At 40.0% G+C, this 22,022-nt stretch overlaps 1 protein-coding gene across 1 annotated transcript in view; it reads right to left on the bottom strand.

Moving 5' to 3' along the window:
* HHIPL1 (HHIP like 1) overlaps positions 1 to 22,022 on the bottom strand; it is a 101,490-nt gene that overhangs the window by 14,514 nt on the left and 64,954 nt on the right. Inside the window, exons 7-8 of the mRNA XM_072630265.1 lie at positions 10,317 to 10,398; positions 270 to 352 (exon numbers count right to left, since the gene is read on the bottom strand). Coding sequence (XP_072486366.1) covers positions 270 to 352; positions 10,317 to 10,398 — 165 coding nt within the window. The remainder of the gene's footprint in view (positions 1 to 269; positions 353 to 10,316; positions 10,399 to 22,022) is intronic.

A 22,022-nucleotide genomic window follows, 5' to 3' on the forward strand; every position in this document is an offset into this window, starting at 1 on the left:
ATGTTGAAAGCAACCCCAGAAGCCTCCCACATTTGTTTCAGAGGTGGAAAGGTGCCCATCTCCAGGGAATAGCATGCTATAATAAGAGAGCAGTGGCTTCAGCCTCAGAGGATTGGGTTTTGAATCCAAGCTCTGGCATTTGTGATCTTGGGCAAGTCACCCTCGGTTTCCTGGAAGATTAGGAGCTCAACATAGATCATCACTCCCAGCTTAGACTCCCAAGACTCTGGGGTCTTCATGCCAAACATCGAAGAAACAGCAAGACTTACTCTCCTTAGGTTCAAACCTGATGATTCGGCTCTTCACTTTCACGGGGGCCGCCTTGATCTGACACTTGCCCGGAGGAGCTCTCCTGCCAACACATAGAATGGGCCATGAGAAGGTTTCCCCAGTGTAGCAGCACCAAGGTTTGAAGTCAGGGAATATCTCCTACAGCTGGAGAGGTGACCTTCTCCATCCCCCACCCTGCCAGAAGGACCTCACCAAGGGCATCTCAGTTGGAGGAAAATCAATTCAATTTGTCTGAAGCACGTTCCAGAGCTACCCTCAATCCCCATTTCAGTATCTCACTCCACTTCAGTGAGTTCATCCTTATGTCTAACCTAAATGTCTCCAGCTACAGTTGTGGACATGGAACCAGGACAAGCTGGTAGGCGAGTCAGAAAGAGAGTTGGACCAGAGTAAGAATCTATGTGTTATATAGAACTTATATCAAATTGCTTACCATTTTAGGCAGGGAAAGGGAGATAAAATTGGAACTTAAATTTTTAAATGAATATTAAAAATTGTCTTTAGAATGTCCATTAATTGGGGGATGGCTAAACAAGTGGTGGTATATAATTGTAATGGAATATTACTGTGCTGTAAGAAATAAGAAGCAGGATGATTTCAGAAAAACCTGGAAAGACTTACATGAACTGGTGCATGGTGAAGAAAACAGAACCATGAGAACGTTGTACACAGTAACAGCGATATTGTTGAATGAAGAACTGTGAATTACTTGTACATTATCCACAAAACAATCACCCAAGACAATCCTAAAGGACAAATGATGAGGCATACTATCCACCTCCAGACAGAGAACTGATATTGATTAAATACAGACTGAAGCATGCTATTTTTCACTTTCTTTCATTTTTTTCTTTTGTTCTAGTCTTGTACAAAATGACTAGCATGGAAATGTTTTACATAATTGCACATGTATAACCTACATCTGATTGCTTACCATCTCAGGGAGGGTCAAGGGGAGGAAAGGAGGGATTAAAATGTGGAACTCAAAACTTTAAATGAAAATGCTTTAAAAAATTGGGGTAACAGCAATACCGCTTCTAGGACGGTATCCCCAAGAGATCATAAAAATGGAAAAGGGTCCCACATGTACAAAAATATTTATGGCAGCACTCTTTGTGGTGGCCAAGAACCGAAAATCAAGGGGATGCCCATCAACTGGGGAAGGGCTGAACAAGTCACAACTTGGTCATGAATGTATCAACTTGTATATGAATGTAATGGAATACTATTGTGCTAGAAGAAATGATGAAAAGGAAGACTTCAGAGAGGCCTGGAAGGACTTATATGAACTGATGCTGAGTGAAAAGAGCAGAACCAGGAGAACTTTGTGCACAGCAACAACCACAGTGTGCGAGGAATTTTTCTGGTAGACTTAGTCCTTCACAGCAATGCAAGGACCTAAAAGTTTCCCAATGGACTCTTGAGGCAAAATGCCTTTCACATCCAGACAAAGAACTACGGAATTGGATCACAGAATGAAGCAGACCATTTTCTCTTGTGTTATGTTTTGTGCTTTCTCCCATTTGTTTTAATTCTTCTATGCAACATGGCTAAGGTGAAAATGTATTTAATAAGAATGTATGTATAGAACCTGTATAAGATTGTATGCCATCTTGGGGAGGGAGGGGGGATGGAGGGGGAAGGAGGAAGAGGGAGGAAGAAAATCTAAGATACATGGAAGTAATCATAGAAAACTGAAAGCAAATAAAATAATTTTTTTTAAAAATTGGGGGTAAATTATCTTTACATGTACTTGGAAAAAATAACACAATTTTTTAAAAAAAATTTATGTTAAAAAGAATCTCATCTAAGGATTCTAAGTTCCCTTACAGCCCTGATATTCTGTGGTGCTAAGCTGAACTTCAAAACAGAGCAAAGGGGTGAAGAAATTCAAGGAACTCAAGGGAGAACAAGATTAACACACAAAACAACAGCAAATAACATAAGACAATGTAATAAAGTGACCCAAGTGATAAATTGTGCTGCATAACTCATAGAAGTCCAGAGCTAGCCCAAAACAGAATGGGTTCCCTTGTAAAGTGATGAGCTCCCCATCATGAGAGATGACAAGTTCTATCTCATGTGCAGAATGAATGACCACATGTACGGGAAGGTGCAGAGGGGATTCCAGTTCAAACACTAGTCAGATAAGATAGACTCTAAATATCCCTGACAACTCTAAGATTCTCTGATTCTTTAATATGCACACAAGCACTCACACACACACACACACACACACACACACACACACACACACACACCACCTGCTTGAAGAGATCAACTTAACCCAGAAAAAAGCCTTCCCAAGGATGCTCTGAAGAACTAATGGAGTTCTCCTCAGGCAGCTCCTCATCAGGATGACAGGAGAGACTAGAGCTCAAAACATTTCACCGTGGAGAATAAGAACAATCTTGTCTTCAAATCCTTGCCCAACATTGTAATAGGCTGAGAGCACCAGACTGCTGAGGCATGAAAAATCATCAAACAGCCAGGGCACAGGATGAGGGGAGAAGAGTTTCTGGGGTCATAAGTCCAAAGGAGGCCACAATCCTGTCAGAGTTTCCAAGTTTGGGGCAAAATGTATTCTCCACATGGCTGCCCAGGAGATAACACGTGGAAAAGCTATAGGCAGCTAAGCATAAAAAACAAGCCCTTATTTTAATAGTGACAGAGGTTACAGAGCACTTTCTTCTCTGTCATTTCGTCTTGATCCTTACAATAATCTATGAGGTAGGGAGGGGAAGAAAGGATTATCCCATTTTATATGAGGAAATCATCAAGATAGTAAAATTGTGAGATGTCCAATGCTCCATGGAAAATCTGATACAAGGAAAAATCAGCACCTGGTCTAATCAATAAAATCACCCTCATCTTGCTATAAAAAACTGTCAGTGAAAGCCCTATTCTGACATTCTCATTTTACAGATGAGGGGAAGAGAGAAGTCATGCACCCTACATCTCATGACTAGGAAGCATCAAAGCTGTTATTTAAACCCAAGACTTCTGACACTATCCAGCGTTCTTTCTGCTTCTCCTTCATGAACTCTGTCATACAATCCGCTTCCTCTTATCCTACCATGATAGGATGTAGTGGGACAGTCACCTTTGGATCTCTGAGTTCTCCCATAACTTTCAATGACTCCTTACTATAAGATAAAGTTCAAATCCCTTAGTCTGGCATTTAATGTCTTCCATGGTTTAGGTACCAACCCACCAATCCAGTTCCATTTCTCATTGTTTCCACTCATGTATTCAATATTCCAGACTAGACTAGTCATTGTTAAATGAAAAAAGACTGTAACCTCCCTATCTCTGCATTCCCTTTCTCTTTAATGCTTTTTCATCCTGCCCCATATTGACTCCTGTCTAGTGAAACCTGATTCAATAGAAGCGTTCCCTAATGCTAATGCCTCCCCTTGGATGATTATCTCAACTTATGGTACATTTTGTATGTACATAGTGCTTCCATATTGTCTCCTCCATGAGACTGTGAGCTCGGCGAGAGGAGGGATTGTTTCTGCAGTGATTAGTATGGTGCCTGCTTAATAAATGCTAGCTGACTGACTGTATCTTCTGCAGCACTAACTACAAGGTCCTGAACACGGCTGAGGCTTGGTAGATTTGTATGAAGCATTTCTTGGTTTCTGCATTCATACCCTGAAAACAAATGGTGAGCACCAGTCTTTTCAGAGGTAAAGAACAACAGCTTTAGTACCTATACCCTATAGCACAGTTGTGAGGTTCAAATGAATTCATGCATATAAAGTGCTTCCTAATCTAGGTGGCTCAGAGGATAGAGTGCCTGGCCTGGAGTCAGGAAGATTCATCTTTCTGAGTTCAAATCTGGCTTCTGCCACTTGCTAGTTGTGTGACCCTGAGTGAGTCTCTGTTTCTTCATCTATAAAATGAGCTGGAGAAGGAAATGACAAATCATTCCAATATCTCTGCCAAGAAAATCCCAAATGAGGGCATGAAGAGTCAGATACGACTGAAAAATGACTGAATGACAACTTATAAAATGCTATGAAAATGTCAACTATTACTATAATTACAAAACCCACTGCTTCTCCCATTTTGGCAGGACTCATTGTGAGACACTACAGGCAAGCCAAGTATCCATTGAATGGGACAAGCCACACATTAGTATGCATAACAGCAAGCCTGTAAAGACAACAGAGTGGGCTATACGAGCCAAGGGGCCAAGGGAGAATTCAGGCTGAGTAGTAATAAAATACACAGCTGCCTATGGGTAGATACAGTGGAGAGGGGCAAAAAAAAAAAAAGGGTCCTATTTTGGTTAGTCCCAGAGGACAGACAGAACGTGGATAAGTGGGCTGAATCACAGAACCACAGAATCTCTGCTTCAGAGGAGACTTCAGAGTTCACTTAGTTGAACCTAACTATAGATCTGATCAGACATCTTCTCTACCACATCCTTGAAAATCAGCCATTTAGTCTTTAATTGAAAATGTTTTCAGTAAGGGGGTCAGTCTTACTTACTGAAACAGCCCATTCCATTCCATGGCTTGACCACAAATTATTAGGACATTTTTCCTTATACCCAACTGCGATCTCTCTCTTGGCAATTGCTGTTCTTTCCCTCTTCCATGCTACAGTCCTTCCAATACTGGAGGGAAATTACCATGTCATCTAAGAGCCTTCTTTATCTTTTCCAGACTAAACATCAGTTGTTTCAACTAATCTTTGTATGGTATGGTTTCCCATGCCCCTAAAAATCAAATTGCTCTCTTCTGGACTTTAGTTTGTCAACATCCTTCCTAAAATGTGGACCCCAAAACTAAAAACATGTCCTGGATAGGGTCTGACCAGGGCAGAAGATAATAAGGCTGTTGCCTCCCTTATTTTACATGGTATGATTATATTAGTATAGCCTAAGATCTGATGTTTTTTACTGCAGTATGACACTGTTTTCTAATTGAATATCTAGGGTCCACTAAAATACCTGGTTTGCCAAAATTTTTGTTGTCATTCAGTTGTTTTTCAGCTGTGTCCAAAGTGAGTTTGCCATTTCCTTCTCCAGCTCATTTTGCAGATGAGGAAACTGAGGCAAACAGGGTCAAGAGACTTGCCCAGGGTCATACAGCTAGTAAATGTTTGAAGCTGGATCTATACTTAGGTCTTCCTGCTTTCAGTCCTGGTGCTCTATCTACCACACCACCTAGCTACCATTCACTAAGATACAGTCTACCAAATTTCACATGTTGTCCAGGCATGGTCTCCTTTTTTCCATTGGTGCAGTAGAATATTTTTGGATGCAAGTACTAGACTTTACATTTATTCTGGTTAAATTTTATTAGATCTGGACCAATATTCTAACTTGTTAATATATTTTTGGATCCTGACTGTCACCCAATGACTTGAGAAGAATCTATTTTTCTCCATTGCATGTTATCTGCCAATTTAGTAAGTGTGCCATCTAGACATCCCTACAAATCACTAATAAAAAGTCTAATAGAAGTGGCACAAGGGGAGATTGACAGAGTACTATAATGATATCTACAGTTATCCCAATATATATTTACAGATATAGAATAATTTGGGTATATATATATATGTATGTATGTATGTATATATACACATATAGGTATGTGTGTATATATAGTTTTATACACCAATATCTGTTCATGGACAGACAGAGAGAGACACACACACACAAGACAGAGACAGAAAGATAGAGACAGAGGAACACAGTGACAGAGACAGAGAAAGAGACAGAGAGGGAGAGAGAGAGAGAAAGAGAGAGAGACAGAGACAGAGAGAAGGAAGGGGGGATAGGTGTGTGTATGTATATGCATATAAAAGTCAGCAAGCATTTATTAAGCATGAGCTATGTTCCAGGTACAAAACAATCTCCTCCTTGAAGAGGGTACATTGCAATGGGAGAGAGAACACAGACCAGTCTGTACACAGAAGATAAATACAGAGTAGAGGGAGGTAACCTTAGAGGGGGTGGCGTAAGTAGCTAGGGACTAGGAAAGATCTCCTGGAGGAACTAGTACTTGAGCTAAGTCTTAAAAGCCAGGCCTAAGAGTTGGAGGTTGGGAGGGAAGGCATTCCAGACATGGAGACCAGGTAACACAGAGGAACAGAGATAATAGAGAATGTGTGAGTTCTGTCCAAGGAAGAGCAGTTAGGACAGTAGGATCACATCAAAGAATACAAGAAAAGGAGTGGAATATAAGAAATTTGGAAAATAGGAAGATGTCAGGTGGCGAAGAGTTATAAATGCCCAACAAAGCTCTTTATTCAGTTGTTTATTCTGGAGGTAAGAGGGATCACTAGAGTTTGTGGAATAGAAAGGTAAGGGGGTGATATGGTCACACCTGAGCTTGAGGAAAATCACTTTGACAGCTGTGTGAAGGAAAAATTGGAATTGGGGGGAGGAGGAGGAGAGAGACTTGAGGATGGGAGACCAACCAAGAGGCTGCTGCCATACTGCAGGCATTAGGTGATAAGGGTCTGCATCAGGGTGGTGACTGACTCAGTGGAAAGAAGAGGCTATTTACAAGAGACTTTGTGAAAGGAAAAAATGAAAAGATTTGGCACCAGATTGGATATGTGGGTGAGAGTGGAGTTGAGGATAACACAAACTTTGTGAACCTGGTTGACTGGGAGGATGGTGATACCTTCAAGAGTCACAGAAAATCTGGGATGCGGGGAAAGTTTGATTGGAAAGATGAGATCTGTTTTGGATATGCTGAATTTGAGATGACCACAGGACATCCAGTTTGAAATGTTACATAGGTAGTTGATAATGTGGGACTGGAGCTCAGGAGAGAGATGGGGACTAGAAAAATAGATATGGGAATCATCTGCCTAGAAATGAAAACTGAACTCCAGGAATGATGATGACATCACCAAGGGGAAAACAGAAATGAGAAAAGAATCCAGTAAAAATTCTTGTGGGGCACCCACATTTAATGGGCATGACATGGAAGAAGAGCTAGCAAAACAAAGCAAAAAGGAGAGAACAGACAGATAGGAGAACTGAGAGAGGAAGGAAAAAAAGAAAGGAAGGAAGGAAAGAAGGGAAAAGAAAGGAGAAGGCAGAAAGAAATGAAGAAAAAAGAAAAGAAAGGAAAAGGAAGGAATGAGGAAAGGAAGGAGGGAAGGAAAGAAAGAAAAGAAGAAAAAGAAAATTTTCAGAAAGAAGAGACTATATAGGTGGTAAATTGTGCCAAATATCACAGAGAGGTCAAGAAGAATGACAACTGAGAAGAGGCCATTAGATCTGGCAATTAAAAGACCATCAATAACTGTGGAGAGGGCTGTTTCCATTGAATAATGTTCAAAGCCAGACTGAAAAGAATTTAGAAGACAGTGAGAGGAGAGGAATTGGTAGCACCAACTGTAAAAGTCATTTTCCAAGAGTTCAGTTGAGAAGATGTGGAGGAATATGGAGGGAAAGCTGGTGGGCATGATAGAAGACAGCTGAATGGATCAGTGGATAGAGTGCTGGAACTGGAGTCAAGAATGCTTGAGTTCCAATCCAGCCTCAGACATTTATTAACTGTGTGACCTGGGCAAGTCACTTAACCTCTGTTTGCCTTAATCCTCTGGAGAAGGGAATGACAAACCATTTCATTATCTTTGCCAAGAAAAGTCCATGGGCAGCATTGGGATGCTATGGTACACAGGGGTACAGAGTTGTACACAACTAAACAATGACATGGTGGGATGTAGTGAGAGTTTTTCAAAGGTTGGAAGATGAGTGTATTTGTAGGCAGCAGGAAAAGAATGAGTAGATAGAGAGTGGGGATGATGATGGAAGCAATCTGCTAGAGTACACAGAAGGGGATGGAATCAAGTCTACATAGAGGGCCTGATCTTGGCAAACTGAAGTTCCCTAATCAACAGAAACTGATGTAAAGGAAGAGAGAGTTGGGGGATGATGTCAGGAGGGAAGTGAGAAGAGACATCTCTTAGTGAAAAGTCATGACAAAGTTTTCAGCAGAGAAGGTGGAGGGAGAGAACAACATGGGATGCTGCAGGTTCAAGGTAAAAATTACAGGTTTAAAACAGCTGCTGTTTGAGTGGAATGAGAAATCAATTGGAGAGGAGAAGTATTGTTACCTGGCTGCAGTGAGGGTCCAGTTTGATTTAGCAAGTGTAAAACTGTCGTGGACCCAGTCAGTAAGGCTTTGTGATTACTTCTAGCTCTATTTGGCAACATATGATAAAATTGTCTGTATAACACCTGGGCATGTACATGTATCTATAAATATATGTAAAATACATGTATGTTATATATTTTATATGTATAATGTGCAAATATACATATATAAATAACACAAATATGTGTATATATGGCATTCAAAGCCCCTTCCTTACAAGTTTTGAGATAGGTAATGCATGCATTATAATTCCCATTTTACATATGACAAAACTGAAGCTTAGAGAGTAAAATAAGTTGACTACAGTCACATAGCGCAGCTAGATGGCATAGCTGATAGAGCACTGGGCCTGAAGTCAGGAAGACTCATCTTCCTTAGCTCAAATCTGGTCTCAGACACTTACTAGCTGTGTGTCCCTGGGCAAGTCACTTAACCCTATTTGCCTTAATGGCAAATTACTCCAATATCTTTGCCAAGAAAACCCCAAATGCGGTCGGTCACAGAGGGTCGGACGTGATTAAAAAACAACTGAACAGCTCAGCAGTCATATGTGCTGACAAAGGTCAAATCCCCATGACTCAAACCCAGGTCTCCTGACTCATAACTCAATATTCTGTCTACTACACCACAGTGTTTCTCAGCAGAGCTGGGTTCATTTAAGGATTGAGAAAAACTATACCCTTTCCCTTATCTCTGCCATTTATAATAATAACCTAGTCATCTTTCAAAGACAGCTCCAGAGTTTCTTTCTTCATGAAATCTTCCCTGATCCCCACCCAGAGAAGTGATCTCTCCCACACCAGATGTCATGGTTCATAAACTGCTTGGGCTAATTTAGGGGTGTTTATTTTTTTTTTTTCTCCTCCAATAGTCTTCAAGTTGTACATTCAAGCAGCTCTCCCTTGTTGATTATCTTTAAGAGCTTAATAAAGCAAGGTCCCCCAGAGCAGGAAAGGAGCAGTCTAATAAACTATTAATATCACATGGGATAGATAGGTTGCAAGCTGCATTATAAGAGGGAGACTCAGAATCTGAGATCACAGATCCAGTTAAAGATTGGATTATAAACTGCAGCATGCAAGTCTATTCATCTTTGAGTCCTCTTTAGCACAGGGGGAACTAGACCTTACCCATAGTGTGTTCTCAAGTTTTGCTCAACCAAGAACAAACCAGACCCTGTGGGTAACAGCAATGATGACGTTCTCATGAATCACAATGGTGGTCACATTGGAGGTGCCTTCAGAGTGCAGACATGGACTCTCTGTTATTAGCTCTTTGTTGGGAGCTACTTCCTATCAGCAAGAAAGCTGACTTCCTATCCAATTGAGACCCTGCCTCAATGGAGCATATAGGGAGCTAATAGGAGTCTTTCCTCCGGAGACCATGATGCTCTCTGACAACATCAGTCAAGATTTCTCTGATGATTCCTTTCAATACTCTAATAACATAGGTGGCCCAGAAGCAAGAAATAAGCCACCTCTGTCAATTATTACAAAAGATAGATACCAGGAAACTGAGAACAAGACTGAGCAGCTAAAAACCAAAGCATGCTGTTTGTGTATAGTGGGATTCTGAACAATTCAATTAGCTTGCCTGAAGAAGAAGCATATTGAGAAAGCCACTGAAGCCCAGATGCTCTGTGGTTCTAGAACTCTGAAGCTCATTCCAGCTCTGATGTCTATCTTATATGACTTTAAGATCTCTGCCAGTTACGACACTGACAGGTTCTAAAGTGAGCCCAGGATACAGAGGAGACAGCATTAGGGAACATGAGTAGGGCTTGGGCTCATTTCTATTGAGACAAGACTTTTTGGGCCAGTGATTGCTGAAAAATGTATCATAGGCACATGAACCCTATATTATTTTTTTAAAAACTAGAGCAGGCCTTACCTGGAAGGGTCAACCATTTTGTAAATGACTCCGCTTGCAGAAGTGGCACTTGGCACTCCAGTAGACATGAAGTAAAGTTCCCCTTTGAGAGAAAAAAAGGGGGGAACCTGTGAAAATGTTACCTGGTGCTTCCATGAACATCCTTTACTGTTCTAATATCATAAGTATAGCCATTTAACCACCCATCCCAGACTGAGCTCAATTTAACTCTAAGCTTGGAGGGATTGATGGCAAGTCAGGCCCAAGAGCTCTTAGATTCACCATAGAGTCTGCTTTGCTCTGACCTTATAAAACATCCAGGAGCCAGTCTCTTACCTTGATCATGATCAAGTCCAACTTTGCTATCCTGTTCTCAACATCTGGATCTCTAATCTCATCCCTCCTATGCCCAAGTCACTGTTCAGTTTCTCTCAGTTAAAAACAGTAAATCTTTTCCAGGGGTTGGGACTTGCCTCTCTCCTATCACAGAATCTTAAATCTGGAAGGCATCACAGAAGTCATTTTGTACAACCAAGTCTGTAAGTATGGATTGCATTTTTCTCTCAAACTCCAGTCTATTTCCTTACCAATGCAACCTTCACACTAAGGCCTGAGAATTTTCCTAATCGACTGCTCTAATCGCATCACTCATTTTCCTCAAAAGCCTTCAGCAGTTCCCACGGCCTACTGAATAATGTATAAACTCCTTAGCCTAGCATTTGAGACTGCAGGGAACAAAGCACTAGATTTGAAATCAAAGGACTTGGGTTTGGATCCCAGCTTTATATAACCTTGAAAAAGTCACTTTAATTCTCTGGGTCTCAGTTTACTCATCTGTAAAAATGTGGAGGCTGGATCTCTAAAGTCCCTTTTGCTCTAAATCCCATGATTCTGCTATGATCTTGTCTTCCATTTACCAACCTTATCTCATACTATATCCCTTCCTGGACCGTACAGTCTAGCTCAAGTAGTCTGCCTTCTTTCCAGTGCACTCCAATTGTCCCAATCTTTGTTTAAATCATTCCCCCAGGCCTGGAATGGACCTTCCTTCTCATCTACATCCTCTATCTCTGCCCATTCAAATTCCTTCCTTTTTTTTTGAAGGCTGAATTTGAATGTTACCTCTTCCAGGAAACTTTCCCAGACCACTTTGTCCCTCCTCTAAACCTCTCAGTAAATATTATTTTTTCCTCCCTCTTCAAATTTCTTATAATCCTTTGCTAGGTTCTCTTCTTTGTATTTAATTACAGCCTAATCTGTATCATTTATTTGTGTATATCTCCTATCTCCCCTATAGACACACATTAGGTTGTAAATTTATTGAAGTTGGATATTGTGATATTTTAAGTTATTTTTAATATTCCCAATTTTGTAACTTGTATGTAAAAGATGTTTAATAAATGTTTATTGTTGAATTGAATGAAGCATGAATCCTATCTAAAAAACTCTAACAAGTACTCTGCAAGAAGACTTCCAATGACTGCAAACTTACTTCTAAGAAGTAGATTCTTGACTATGAGGCTTGGTTGTAACACCTGCTGTCATGTGGCTCTATCAATACGCTGTCAGGCTCCCTGAAAAAAATACTCTGACTCCCTTATGGTGGTATATCCAGCTGTTGACCACTGCCATGTGGCTGTCCACTTATCTGAACCTCTTTCTCCTGCCTGCTGAGTTCACTTATAGCCTCCTGTAGTCCCAATCATGTCCAGCAGGATTTGTCCTGCTGCCCAGTAAGCTTGGATTATGCTATTTGAAGACTTGGATCCTTATCTACAACAGCATTTTGCCCATCTGGGAGTGGCTAGTGAACTGGCCAGTGAGTAGTGAAAGAGAACTGAATTTGGAATGAGATTTGGGTTATAAGTATTAGTTGTACAACTGTGGGTGGCTCTCTTTACTTCTTGGGATCTCAGTTTCTCCATCTGTAAAGTGAGGGAGTTAAACTCAATGGTCTCTAAGCCCCCTTCTAGCTCTGACAATTCTGTGATTCTGAGCACAGCAGCAGATGACCAACCTGTCAAAGTGAATATTCATCAAGAAGTTATCCTAACCAAGGACCTGTGGGACTGACAGAAAAACAATGAAACGGCCTAAAGCTCAGGATGAGCTGAGTCTGGCAAAGAATGCTAAGCACAACAAAAAGGGCTTTGTAGCTATGCTGAGGAAAAGAGAAAGATCACCGAAGGGATGGAATTCCTGCTTGGGGAACATGGCCTGATAATGGATGACACACAGGACTGCTCTTTTTTTTCTTTTTTTTCTTTCTTCTCTCTACCAGGATGAAATATCTTTGGAATGGAGAAGACAAAAGAAAATCAACAAATAGGGAGTTGAAGGCCAAGGTAATTAAGGAAATAATAAAAGAGCATCTAATTGCCCTTGGTGAGTTCAAACCATCAGACCCCAAATGACAGGGTGCCGAAAGAATTTGTGGATGGGATTACTGAGTGACTGATGCCGATCTTTGAAAGATCCTGCAGAGTGGGAGAGATGCTTCAGGGCTTAAGAGGGGCAAACACTGTTGCGATTTTCACAAAAGAGAAAAGAATGGAGCCTGGAATCTGTAGGCCAGTAAATACAACTTCAATCCTGGCAAAATTCTAGAACATATTATTAAAAGGATGATTTGTCAATCTCTAGAAAGGAAAGCAGTAATCACTGAGAGTTGGCACAGCTTTATCAAGAACAAGTCATACCAGACTAACTACATTCTCCTTTCAGACAAGACAGCTAGACCAGTACAGCAAAGGAAAGATTGTAGACATAATATATAGAGACCAGTCAAACATTTGACAAAGTTCTTTCTTTTATTTTTATAGCAAAGGAGTAGGAATATGAAGTAGACAGCGATGCGGTTAAGTTGATTTGAAACTGGCTGAATATTTCCCTAAATCAAAGTAATAAATGACTTAATTTCTTGAACAGGGCTCATAGATGGGACTGAAATGAATAGTCAAGAAAATGTGTATTAGTTATTTGGTAATAAGGAATAAATAGAAGTTGTTTTCATAAATGAGTATAATTAATATCTCTATTATGCATTTCTATTTGACATGTAGCTTTTATTTTGAAAACTAACTTTTATTGATAAAAAAAAAAAAAGAAACTGGTTGAAATAAATGGTAAAAGAAACACTCGAGGGTGATATAAGAGCAAGGACTAGAACCCAGATCTCCTGACTTGGGATCCAATATTCGTTCAATCAGACTTCTGAAATCTGGACTCTCTTAGAAGCACTGATCCTTCCAGAACAGAGGCCCCTGATCTTGTGAGTACAGACAAATAGCTCAGAAGGGAGGGTTTTTTCTCCATTCTTCCAGGTATACCCAGGCCCCAGGCTTACGCTATTCCCACCCCAGAAGAAAAAGTTTAGCAGCTTAGGAAAGTAAAGCTTCCAGAGAAACAAAAGGTCCCCAGGAACAGGCAGGAATAGACATCACCCAAAGGCAGAACCCTGCACTTGGGGCTCAGAAGTCATCTCCCTTTCTCCTTTTGTTCTCTACCTGTCCCTCTCTCACCTCACAAAGTGGCCCCCATATTACATCCTCCTGGCCAATCCCCTCAGAAAAACTTGAGAATCTAGGAAAGACAAAATTTCAAAGGAAAGGAGAGGTCCCTTAGGTCAGGGAGGTAGAGATGTCCTCAGAAAGACACGGGTTTCCAGGTTTTGTCTCCTCTCTCAATCTTCCATGAGTAAGTGTCTATGTTTCCCAACCTAACATCGTGCTAAGTTCTGGGTATACAAAGAAAAGCAAAGACCAGTCCCTACTCACAAGTTCACAATGTAGTGGGAGAGATGACATTCAAACATCTATGAACAAATAAGATATAGACAGGATAAGTTAGGGGCAAGCTCAGAAAGGCTGATTGTTAAATTTCCATTGTGAGCATTTGTCCACTGGAAACTGGCAAACACTGCAATTCCAGACTTGATCTATTGTCTTATTGATAGTCTGAATCTAATAAACTGATGGAGAAAATGTTAATAATGCACATTAAACACAAAGCGTGTCATAACCTGCCCCCAGTCAGTTTAACATTCACCAGCACACCCCTAGAAGGTAGAAGCATTAAAATATACTTTTTGCAAAAAGTGGGATTTTCGATGAGACTTAGGGGGGAAAAAAAGCCAGGGAAGCCTGGAGATGGAGATGAAAAGAATGAACATTCAAGGTATGAGGGACAATCAGTAAAAATATTTGGAGTCAGGAGATGTTTCCTGCAAGGAGGCCAGTGTCACTGGATCACAGAGTAGGGGCAGTATGGGAAGGGAGTAAGACTGGAAAGGCAGGATGATCCAGGGTTTTATGAAGGGCTTTAAAAGACAGAGCATTTCATATTTGATCCTAGAGGTGATAGGGAAGCAAAGGAGTTTACTGAGCAAGAGGGTGACATGGTCAGATCTCTGCTTTAGGAAGATAACTCAGTTAGCTTTGTAGAGAATGGACTAGAGTGGGGAGGGATTTGAGGCAGGAAAGCCAGTCAAAAAGTTACTGAAATAGTCTCAGCATGAGAGGGCCTGTACCAGGGTGGTAGCGGTATCAAAGGAAAGAAGGGGACATGTATGAGAGATGTTATGAAGGAAGACTTGGCAACTTATTGGATGTGAAGAGGCAAGGATTGGAGCATGGGTAGCCCCAGGAGTACAGTGCTCAACAATATTTGGAAAGTTCAGAAGAGGAGAGGAGGAGAAGACAGTAAGGTTATTTTAGTCATGTTGAGTTTAAGATATCTAGTTTGTGATATCTAATAGGCAGATGAGAATATCAGACTAAAGGTCAAGAGAGATGTTAAGGGTTAAACAGATCTGTTTAAGATCTGAAAATCATCTGTATTTTTTGTTGTTGATAAGTTGCTTTTCAGTCATGTGTGACTCTTCATGACCCCATATGGGGTTTTCTTGGCAAAGACAGTGGAGTGGTTTGCCATTTCTTTCTCCAGCTCATTTTACAGATGAGGCAACTGAGGTAAATAGGGTGAAGTGACTTGCCCAGAGACACGTAGCTAATAACTGTCTGAGGCTAGATTTGAACTCAGAGAGATGGAATCTTTCTGACTCCAGGTCCAGCACTCTATCCACTGCACCACTTGGCTGCCCCATCATCAGCAGAGAGATGATAACTGAATCCATAGGAGCTCAGGAAACCAATCAGTGAAGTAGTAGAGAAGAAGAGAAGGTCCGAGTCAGAGCCTTGGGGACCTGAAGGAACATCCATTAAAGGAAACTGAGAAGGAGCAGTCAGATCCAGAGAAGAAGAACCAGGAAAGAGAGAGAGAGAGAGGGAGAGAGAGACAGAAACCTGGAGAGAAGAGACCATGAAGGAGAAGAGGATGATCAGCAAATCAGAGACCTGGCAACAGAGAGACCATTGGTTAACTTTGGAGAAAGCAGTCTCAGGTGAATGATGAGGGTGAAAGTCAGATTATAGGGAGATAATAAAAAATAACAACTAGCATTTTATATAGTTATTACGTTTTAGGCATTGAGCTAGCACTTTACAATTGTGATCCTCACAATCCTCTCCTCCAATGGATTATAAGCTCTCTGAGGCAGGGATGACTGTCTCTTTGCCTCTTTTTGTATCCCCAATACTTATCACAGTGCCTGGCACATAGTAGGAACTTAATAAATGTTTATTGATGGAGGCATGTGCTATTGTTGTCTCTATCATACGGTTGAGGAAATGGAGGCAAATGGATCTAAACCTCGAACTGATCTCTGGTTTTCCTGTCTCCAGAGCAGCTAGGTGATGCAATGGATAGAGTGCAGAGACTGGAATCAGGAAGACTTGAGTTCGAATCTAGCCTCAGACATTTACTAGTTGTGTGACCATGGGCAAGTCACTTCACCCCATTTGCCTCAGTTTCCTCATCTGTAAAATGAGCTGGAGAAGAAAATGGCAAGACATTCCAGTATCTTTGCCAAGAAAACTCCAAAAAGGGTCTTGAAGAGTCAGATACATGACTGAAACAACTCAACAACAAAACAATTTCCTGACTCCAGCCCTGGCATTCTATCTACTGACTACCTACGAAGAAAACAAGAGCAAAGGAAGAGGAGGCATTTATTGAAAACTTGCTAGGGATGAGCTAGAGGGGATTCTTGAATTAGCTGCCTCTGAATTTCCTTGCAACTCTGATTCTGTACCCCACTATGAGACTGGAGTCCTTGATGAAACGGATTTTGTCTTATCTAATCTTCATATTTTCCCCGTGGCTTAGTATACAATCTGCCTAGCACACAAATAGCCCTGGATTCACAATTACAAAGTGTGGCTTCCAATCCTGGTTCTGATGACATTGGGCAGGTGCTTAAGCCTCAGTTTTCTCATCTGATAAATGAGTTGATCAAATTAGCTGATCTATAAAGTCTCTCTCACCTTTACATCTTATTTCCTAAATGTTTCTAAATTTGGAAAAAGCTGGGATGTGAGCTAGGTCTTAAAAAAAACTAATATACTCATTACCAGAAATGCAACAGACGTTTAAATAATGTCAGGTCAACAAAACAGAAACTATCATCCCCATTTTATACATGAGAAAAGTGAGGCCCCAGAGAAGTGAAATGGTTTTTCTCAAATCACACCATGACTTAATGATGGCAGAGGAATTGGAATCCAGGTCTCCTACCTTCTATGATCTTTCCCAAATACCACCTGCATAACAGGAATGACAGATGTTCTTGGGGAGAGGTAAGGACCACCCGCCTCACCCTCCAAAAATAAAATAAAATAAAAGGCTTAGCTGCTATACATATAATTAACCAAGTGTTGACTGAGCACATTCTGAATGCCTAGCACTGCTTGATGGAGCCAGTTTGCCAAATTGCTGTTTCTCTGTCTCAGGGAGCCAGGAACCCCACTGAAGATCACAGTTCACAGTCCAGGAAGCTGGGAACTAATATGTATGCACTGAGGAGCTGGGGGTGGGTGAGAAGGGGGAAGAGGGGCAGGGATGAGGGGGAAAGAAGAGAGAACAGGCACTAAGAGTTTCCTGCCTGTCTTGTTTACATTTTAAACACGGTCCCTAAGGGGGAACATCAAGAGGATGTTGCTTAATTAATAGATGCCTTTTGTTTTTCATATTAATTATTCCCCCATTCCTCTCTACATTTCCTACTCACCCCTACCCCCTTCCAGGCACACACTTGCTCCTAATCCAACCCCACTTAGTCAAACCTCCTTAGTTAAAAAAAATTAATCAAATATTGTAGCCAAATTCCAGAGTTCTCAGGTCAAGGAGAAAATATTTCTAGCAAGTAGCTAGAAAGAAATAGTTCTAGTATTGTGGAAGTACAATCAGGATAACACAAGACCTAGCAGCTTCTACATTAAGGGACTGAAGGCTTGGAATATGATATTCCAGAGGTCAGAAGAATTAGGATTAAAACCAAGAATCACCTACCCAGCAAAACTGAGTATAATAATTCAGGGGAAAAAATAGTCTTTCAATGATATAGAGGACTTTCAAGCATTCTTGATGAAAAGACCAGAGCTGAAAAGAAAATTTGACTTTCAAACACAAGAATCAAGAGAAGCATGAAAAGGAAAGCAGGAAAGAGAAATCATAAAGGACTTTCTAAAGTTGAACTGTTTACATTCCTATATGGAAAGATAATATTTGTAACTCTTGAGACTTTTCTCAGTATTTGGGTAGTTGGAGGAATTACACACACACACACACACACACACACACACATATTTATATATACATACATATACATATATATATAGTATATATATATATATATACAGAGAGAGAGAGTGATAGCGAGAGAGCGCACAGGATGAGTTGAATAAGAAGGGGTTATATCTAAAAAATAAAATTAAGGGGTGAGAGAGGAATATACTAGGAAGTGAATGGGAGAAATGAAATGGGGCAAATTATCACTCATAAAAGACGCAAGTAAAAGCTTTTTTCAATGGAGGAGAAAAGAGAGGAGGCAAGAGGGGAAAAGTGAAGCTTACTCTCTTCACACCTGACTTAAGAAGGGAATAACATGCTCACTCAATTTGGTATGAAAATCTATCTTATGCTACAGGAAAGTAGAGGAGAAGGGGACAAGTGGTCTGAAGGGGATGATAGAAGGGAGGGGAAATGGGAGAAGGGAGTAATTTGGAGTAAACACTTTTGGAGAAGGATAAGGTCAAAAGAGAGAATAGAATAAATGGGGGGCAGGATAGGATGGAGGGAAATATAGTTAGTCTTACACAACATGACTATTATGGAAGTCTTTTGCAAAACTACACATATATAGCCTGTATTGAAGTGCTTGCCTTCTCGGTGGGGATGGGTGGGGAGGGAGGAAGGGAGAGAAGTTGGAATTCAAAATATTAGGAATAAATGTTGAGAATTATGCTTGTATACAACTGGGAAATAAGAAATACAGGCAATGGGGTATAGAACTCTATCTTTCCCTATAAGAAAAGGGAGGAGATGGGGATAAGGGAAGGGAGGGTTGTGAAAGAAGGGAGAGCATATTGAGGGAAGGGGTAATCAGAATGCAAGGCATTATGGGGTGGGGAGGAGAGAGATGGGGAGAAAATTTGGAACTCAAAATTTTGTGCAAATGAATGCTGAAAACGAAAAATAAATGAATAAACATAAAAAAATTGCTTCCCCCCCCAAAAAAATTAATCAAAACCCACCGATAAAAGGGCCTTTATCTGACAGTATATGCAACATTCAACTCCCCAAGTTCCTCAGCACCTGGAAGACTGGAAGAGTTTTCTCTCCATCATGCCATCTCCTCTCATTCTATTGGTGCATCATTTTCAAGACCTCCATTTTGGAGACTGGGGCCCCATCGGCTTGGCTTCATTTCCCTCTCAGCTGTGCTTCTGACTCCAAGGACATCACCATAATTACCCAGCTGCCCTCTCACCCTGGAACTTCTCAGTGCCTGGTGCCTTCTTACCCAACAAAATTCTTTCCACCAATCCATCTCTCTTCTCCCATTGATGCCTTTTGTTTCTCACAATCGTTATTTGGAAACCCCACCTTTTAGTGTCTCCATTTTGACTATGCTTCATTCCCCTCTTGGCTTTGCTTCAATCTTTAGGGGCTCTGCGCCCATACCTCCACTTGGGTACCCTGTGTTCTTCCCCATCAGCTCCCTTTTATGTGTTGTCATTAGAATATAAACCTCTTGAGGCCAGGAACTGTTGGGCTTTTTTGCTTGTTTTTCTCTTCCCTTATTTAGAAAATGCCTGGCACAAAATAAGTGCTTAAATGAGCAGAACTAGGAGAACACTCTGCATAGTAACAGCAACACAGTGCTATAACCATCTTTGATAGATTTAGCTCTTCTCAGCAATACAATGATCTAAAGCAACTCCAAAAATTCATGATGGAAAATGCCATCCACATTGAGAGAAAGAACTATGGAGTCTAAATGCAGATCGAAGCAGATTATTCTCTCTCTTTCTTTTTCTTTCTCATGGTTTTTCCCTTTTGTTCTGATTCTTCTTTCACAACATGACAAAGGTGGAAACACATTTAATGTGATTTTATATATATGTATATAGCCTATGTCAGATTGCACTGTTTTGGGGAGGGGAGAAGGAAGAAGAAAAACTTGGAACTCAAAATTGCATAAAAATGAATGTTGGAAACTGTCTTTACATGTAATTGGAAAAAATAAAATACTATTAAGTAGAGGAAAAAATAGGTACTTAAAAAGGCTTGTCACTTTATCTTGTCTGCTTCACTTCTTTACCTAAAGAAAATGTTTCTTCAAGTGTTCTCCAGGACAAAAATTGGTCTGAGTTCATATGGGCTTTTCATCTACTAGAATTATTGTATATATTGTTGTACTAGTTTTCTTCCCATGCTTTTCTCTACCCTTTACTAGCTGTGTCACCTTGGGCAGATCATTTCATTTCTCTGGGTCTCAACTTCCTCACCGCTAAAATGAGGATAAACAATCTCTACCCTGCATCCTTTACAGTGTTGTTATGAGGAACAAATGAGATAATAGATAAAGGAGTGATTTGAAAGTGCTATAGAAACCTGTATCAAATTGTTTACTGTCTCATGGAGGGGGGAGGAAAAGAATTTAGAACTCAGAATCTTTTTCAATGAATGCTAAAAATTGTTTTTGCATGCAATTGGGAAAAATATTAATTTAAAAAGAAAATGCTATAGAACCCTGGAGAGACTGATTCAAGATGGAGAAGTAAGTATATTAACAAGAGTCAGGATTTTAACATACCCACCAAAAGTACAGAGGAAAATAAAAACTAACCACAGTAAAAGACAAGAAATGAAATCAGTGCTGAAGGAATTATTTAAAATGTAGAAGAACTGAATAGCTTTATGTACCTAGAATAAAGATGGAAAAAGAAACCATGTCAGATTATAACTGAGAGATGGTTGTAGGTAGATAAATGTCATGGTTAAGAAAATAATCAATATTTGGTGATGCTAAACAAACAACCAAAACTAAGTAAAAAAACAAAGCTTAAAGAAATTTTCAATAAGACAAGGAAATTAAGGAAGAATTGAAAGAATGAAAGGAACTAATGAAGAAAATGACCAGGATGGAAAATGAGATTAAAAAATACTAAAATTTCCCAGAAGCAAAAAACAGTAGACTTACTATAGAGGAAAATAAATGGTAGACAAGAAAAAAAAAACAATTTGATACTGGCTAAAAAAACAAACAAAAAAACCCACATTGAATTATCCAAGCTACTGGAAAATGCATACAACCAAATGACAAAGCATGGAGGATAGATCACAGTGGAAAAATCTCAGGTTTACTAACATCTCAGAAATTTTTCCTTAAAAAGATGAACAATTTCTGTTAGAAAACTGTCAAAGAAAGCACTCTAGAAACAGAAGAGATCTTGGTATCTTAGAATCAACCAAACTACCCTTTGACCTAGTGATGCCACTACTAGGTCTATAACCCAAAGAGATCAAAAAAAGAGGAAAAAGAGAGAGAAAGAGGAAAAAAGATATATATAAAAACATTTATATCAATTCTTTTAGCAGTGGCAAAGATATAGAAGCTGAAAGGGTGCCCATCAATTGGGGAATACCTGAACAAATTATGATATATGAATGTGATGGAACACTATTGTGCTATGAGAAATGATGAAGAAGATGGTTTCAGAGAAGACTGGGAAGACTTAAAGGAACTGATGTAGAGTGAAGTGAGCAGAACCACAGAACCAAAGAGAATAATGTTTACAATAACACCACTATGGTAAAGATAATCATCTTTGAAAGACTTAGATTAGTGGAGCAAGGAATAGTGTATTTATCAGATTTATGGAGAAGGGGAGAATTTTTGACTAAACAAGAGATAGAAAACATTACGAAGTGCAAAATGGATAATTTTGATTACATTAAATTGAAAAGTTTTTGCACAAACAAACCCAATGCAACCAAGATTAGGAGCGAAGCAGAAAACTGGGAAAGAATTTTTGCAACTAGTGTCTGTGATAAAGGCATCATTTCTCAAATATACAGAGAACTGAGTCAAATTTACAAGTATACAAGTCATTCCCCAATTGATAAATGGTCAAAGGCTATGAACAGGCAGTTTTCAGAGGAAGAAATCAAAGCTATCTATAGTCATATAAAAAAATGTTCTAAATCACCAGTGATTAGAGACATGAAAATCAAAACAACTCTGAGGTACCACATCACACCTATCAGATTGGCTAACAGGACAAAACAGGAAGATGATAAATGTTGGAGATGATGTGGGAGAGC

Source organism: Notamacropus eugenii, chromosome 1, assembly GCF_028372415.1.
Source record: "Notamacropus eugenii isolate mMacEug1 chromosome 1, mMacEug1.pri_v2, whole genome shotgun sequence".
NCBI classification, from domain to species: Eukaryota; Metazoa; Chordata; class Mammalia; order Diprotodontia; family Macropodidae; genus Notamacropus; species Notamacropus eugenii.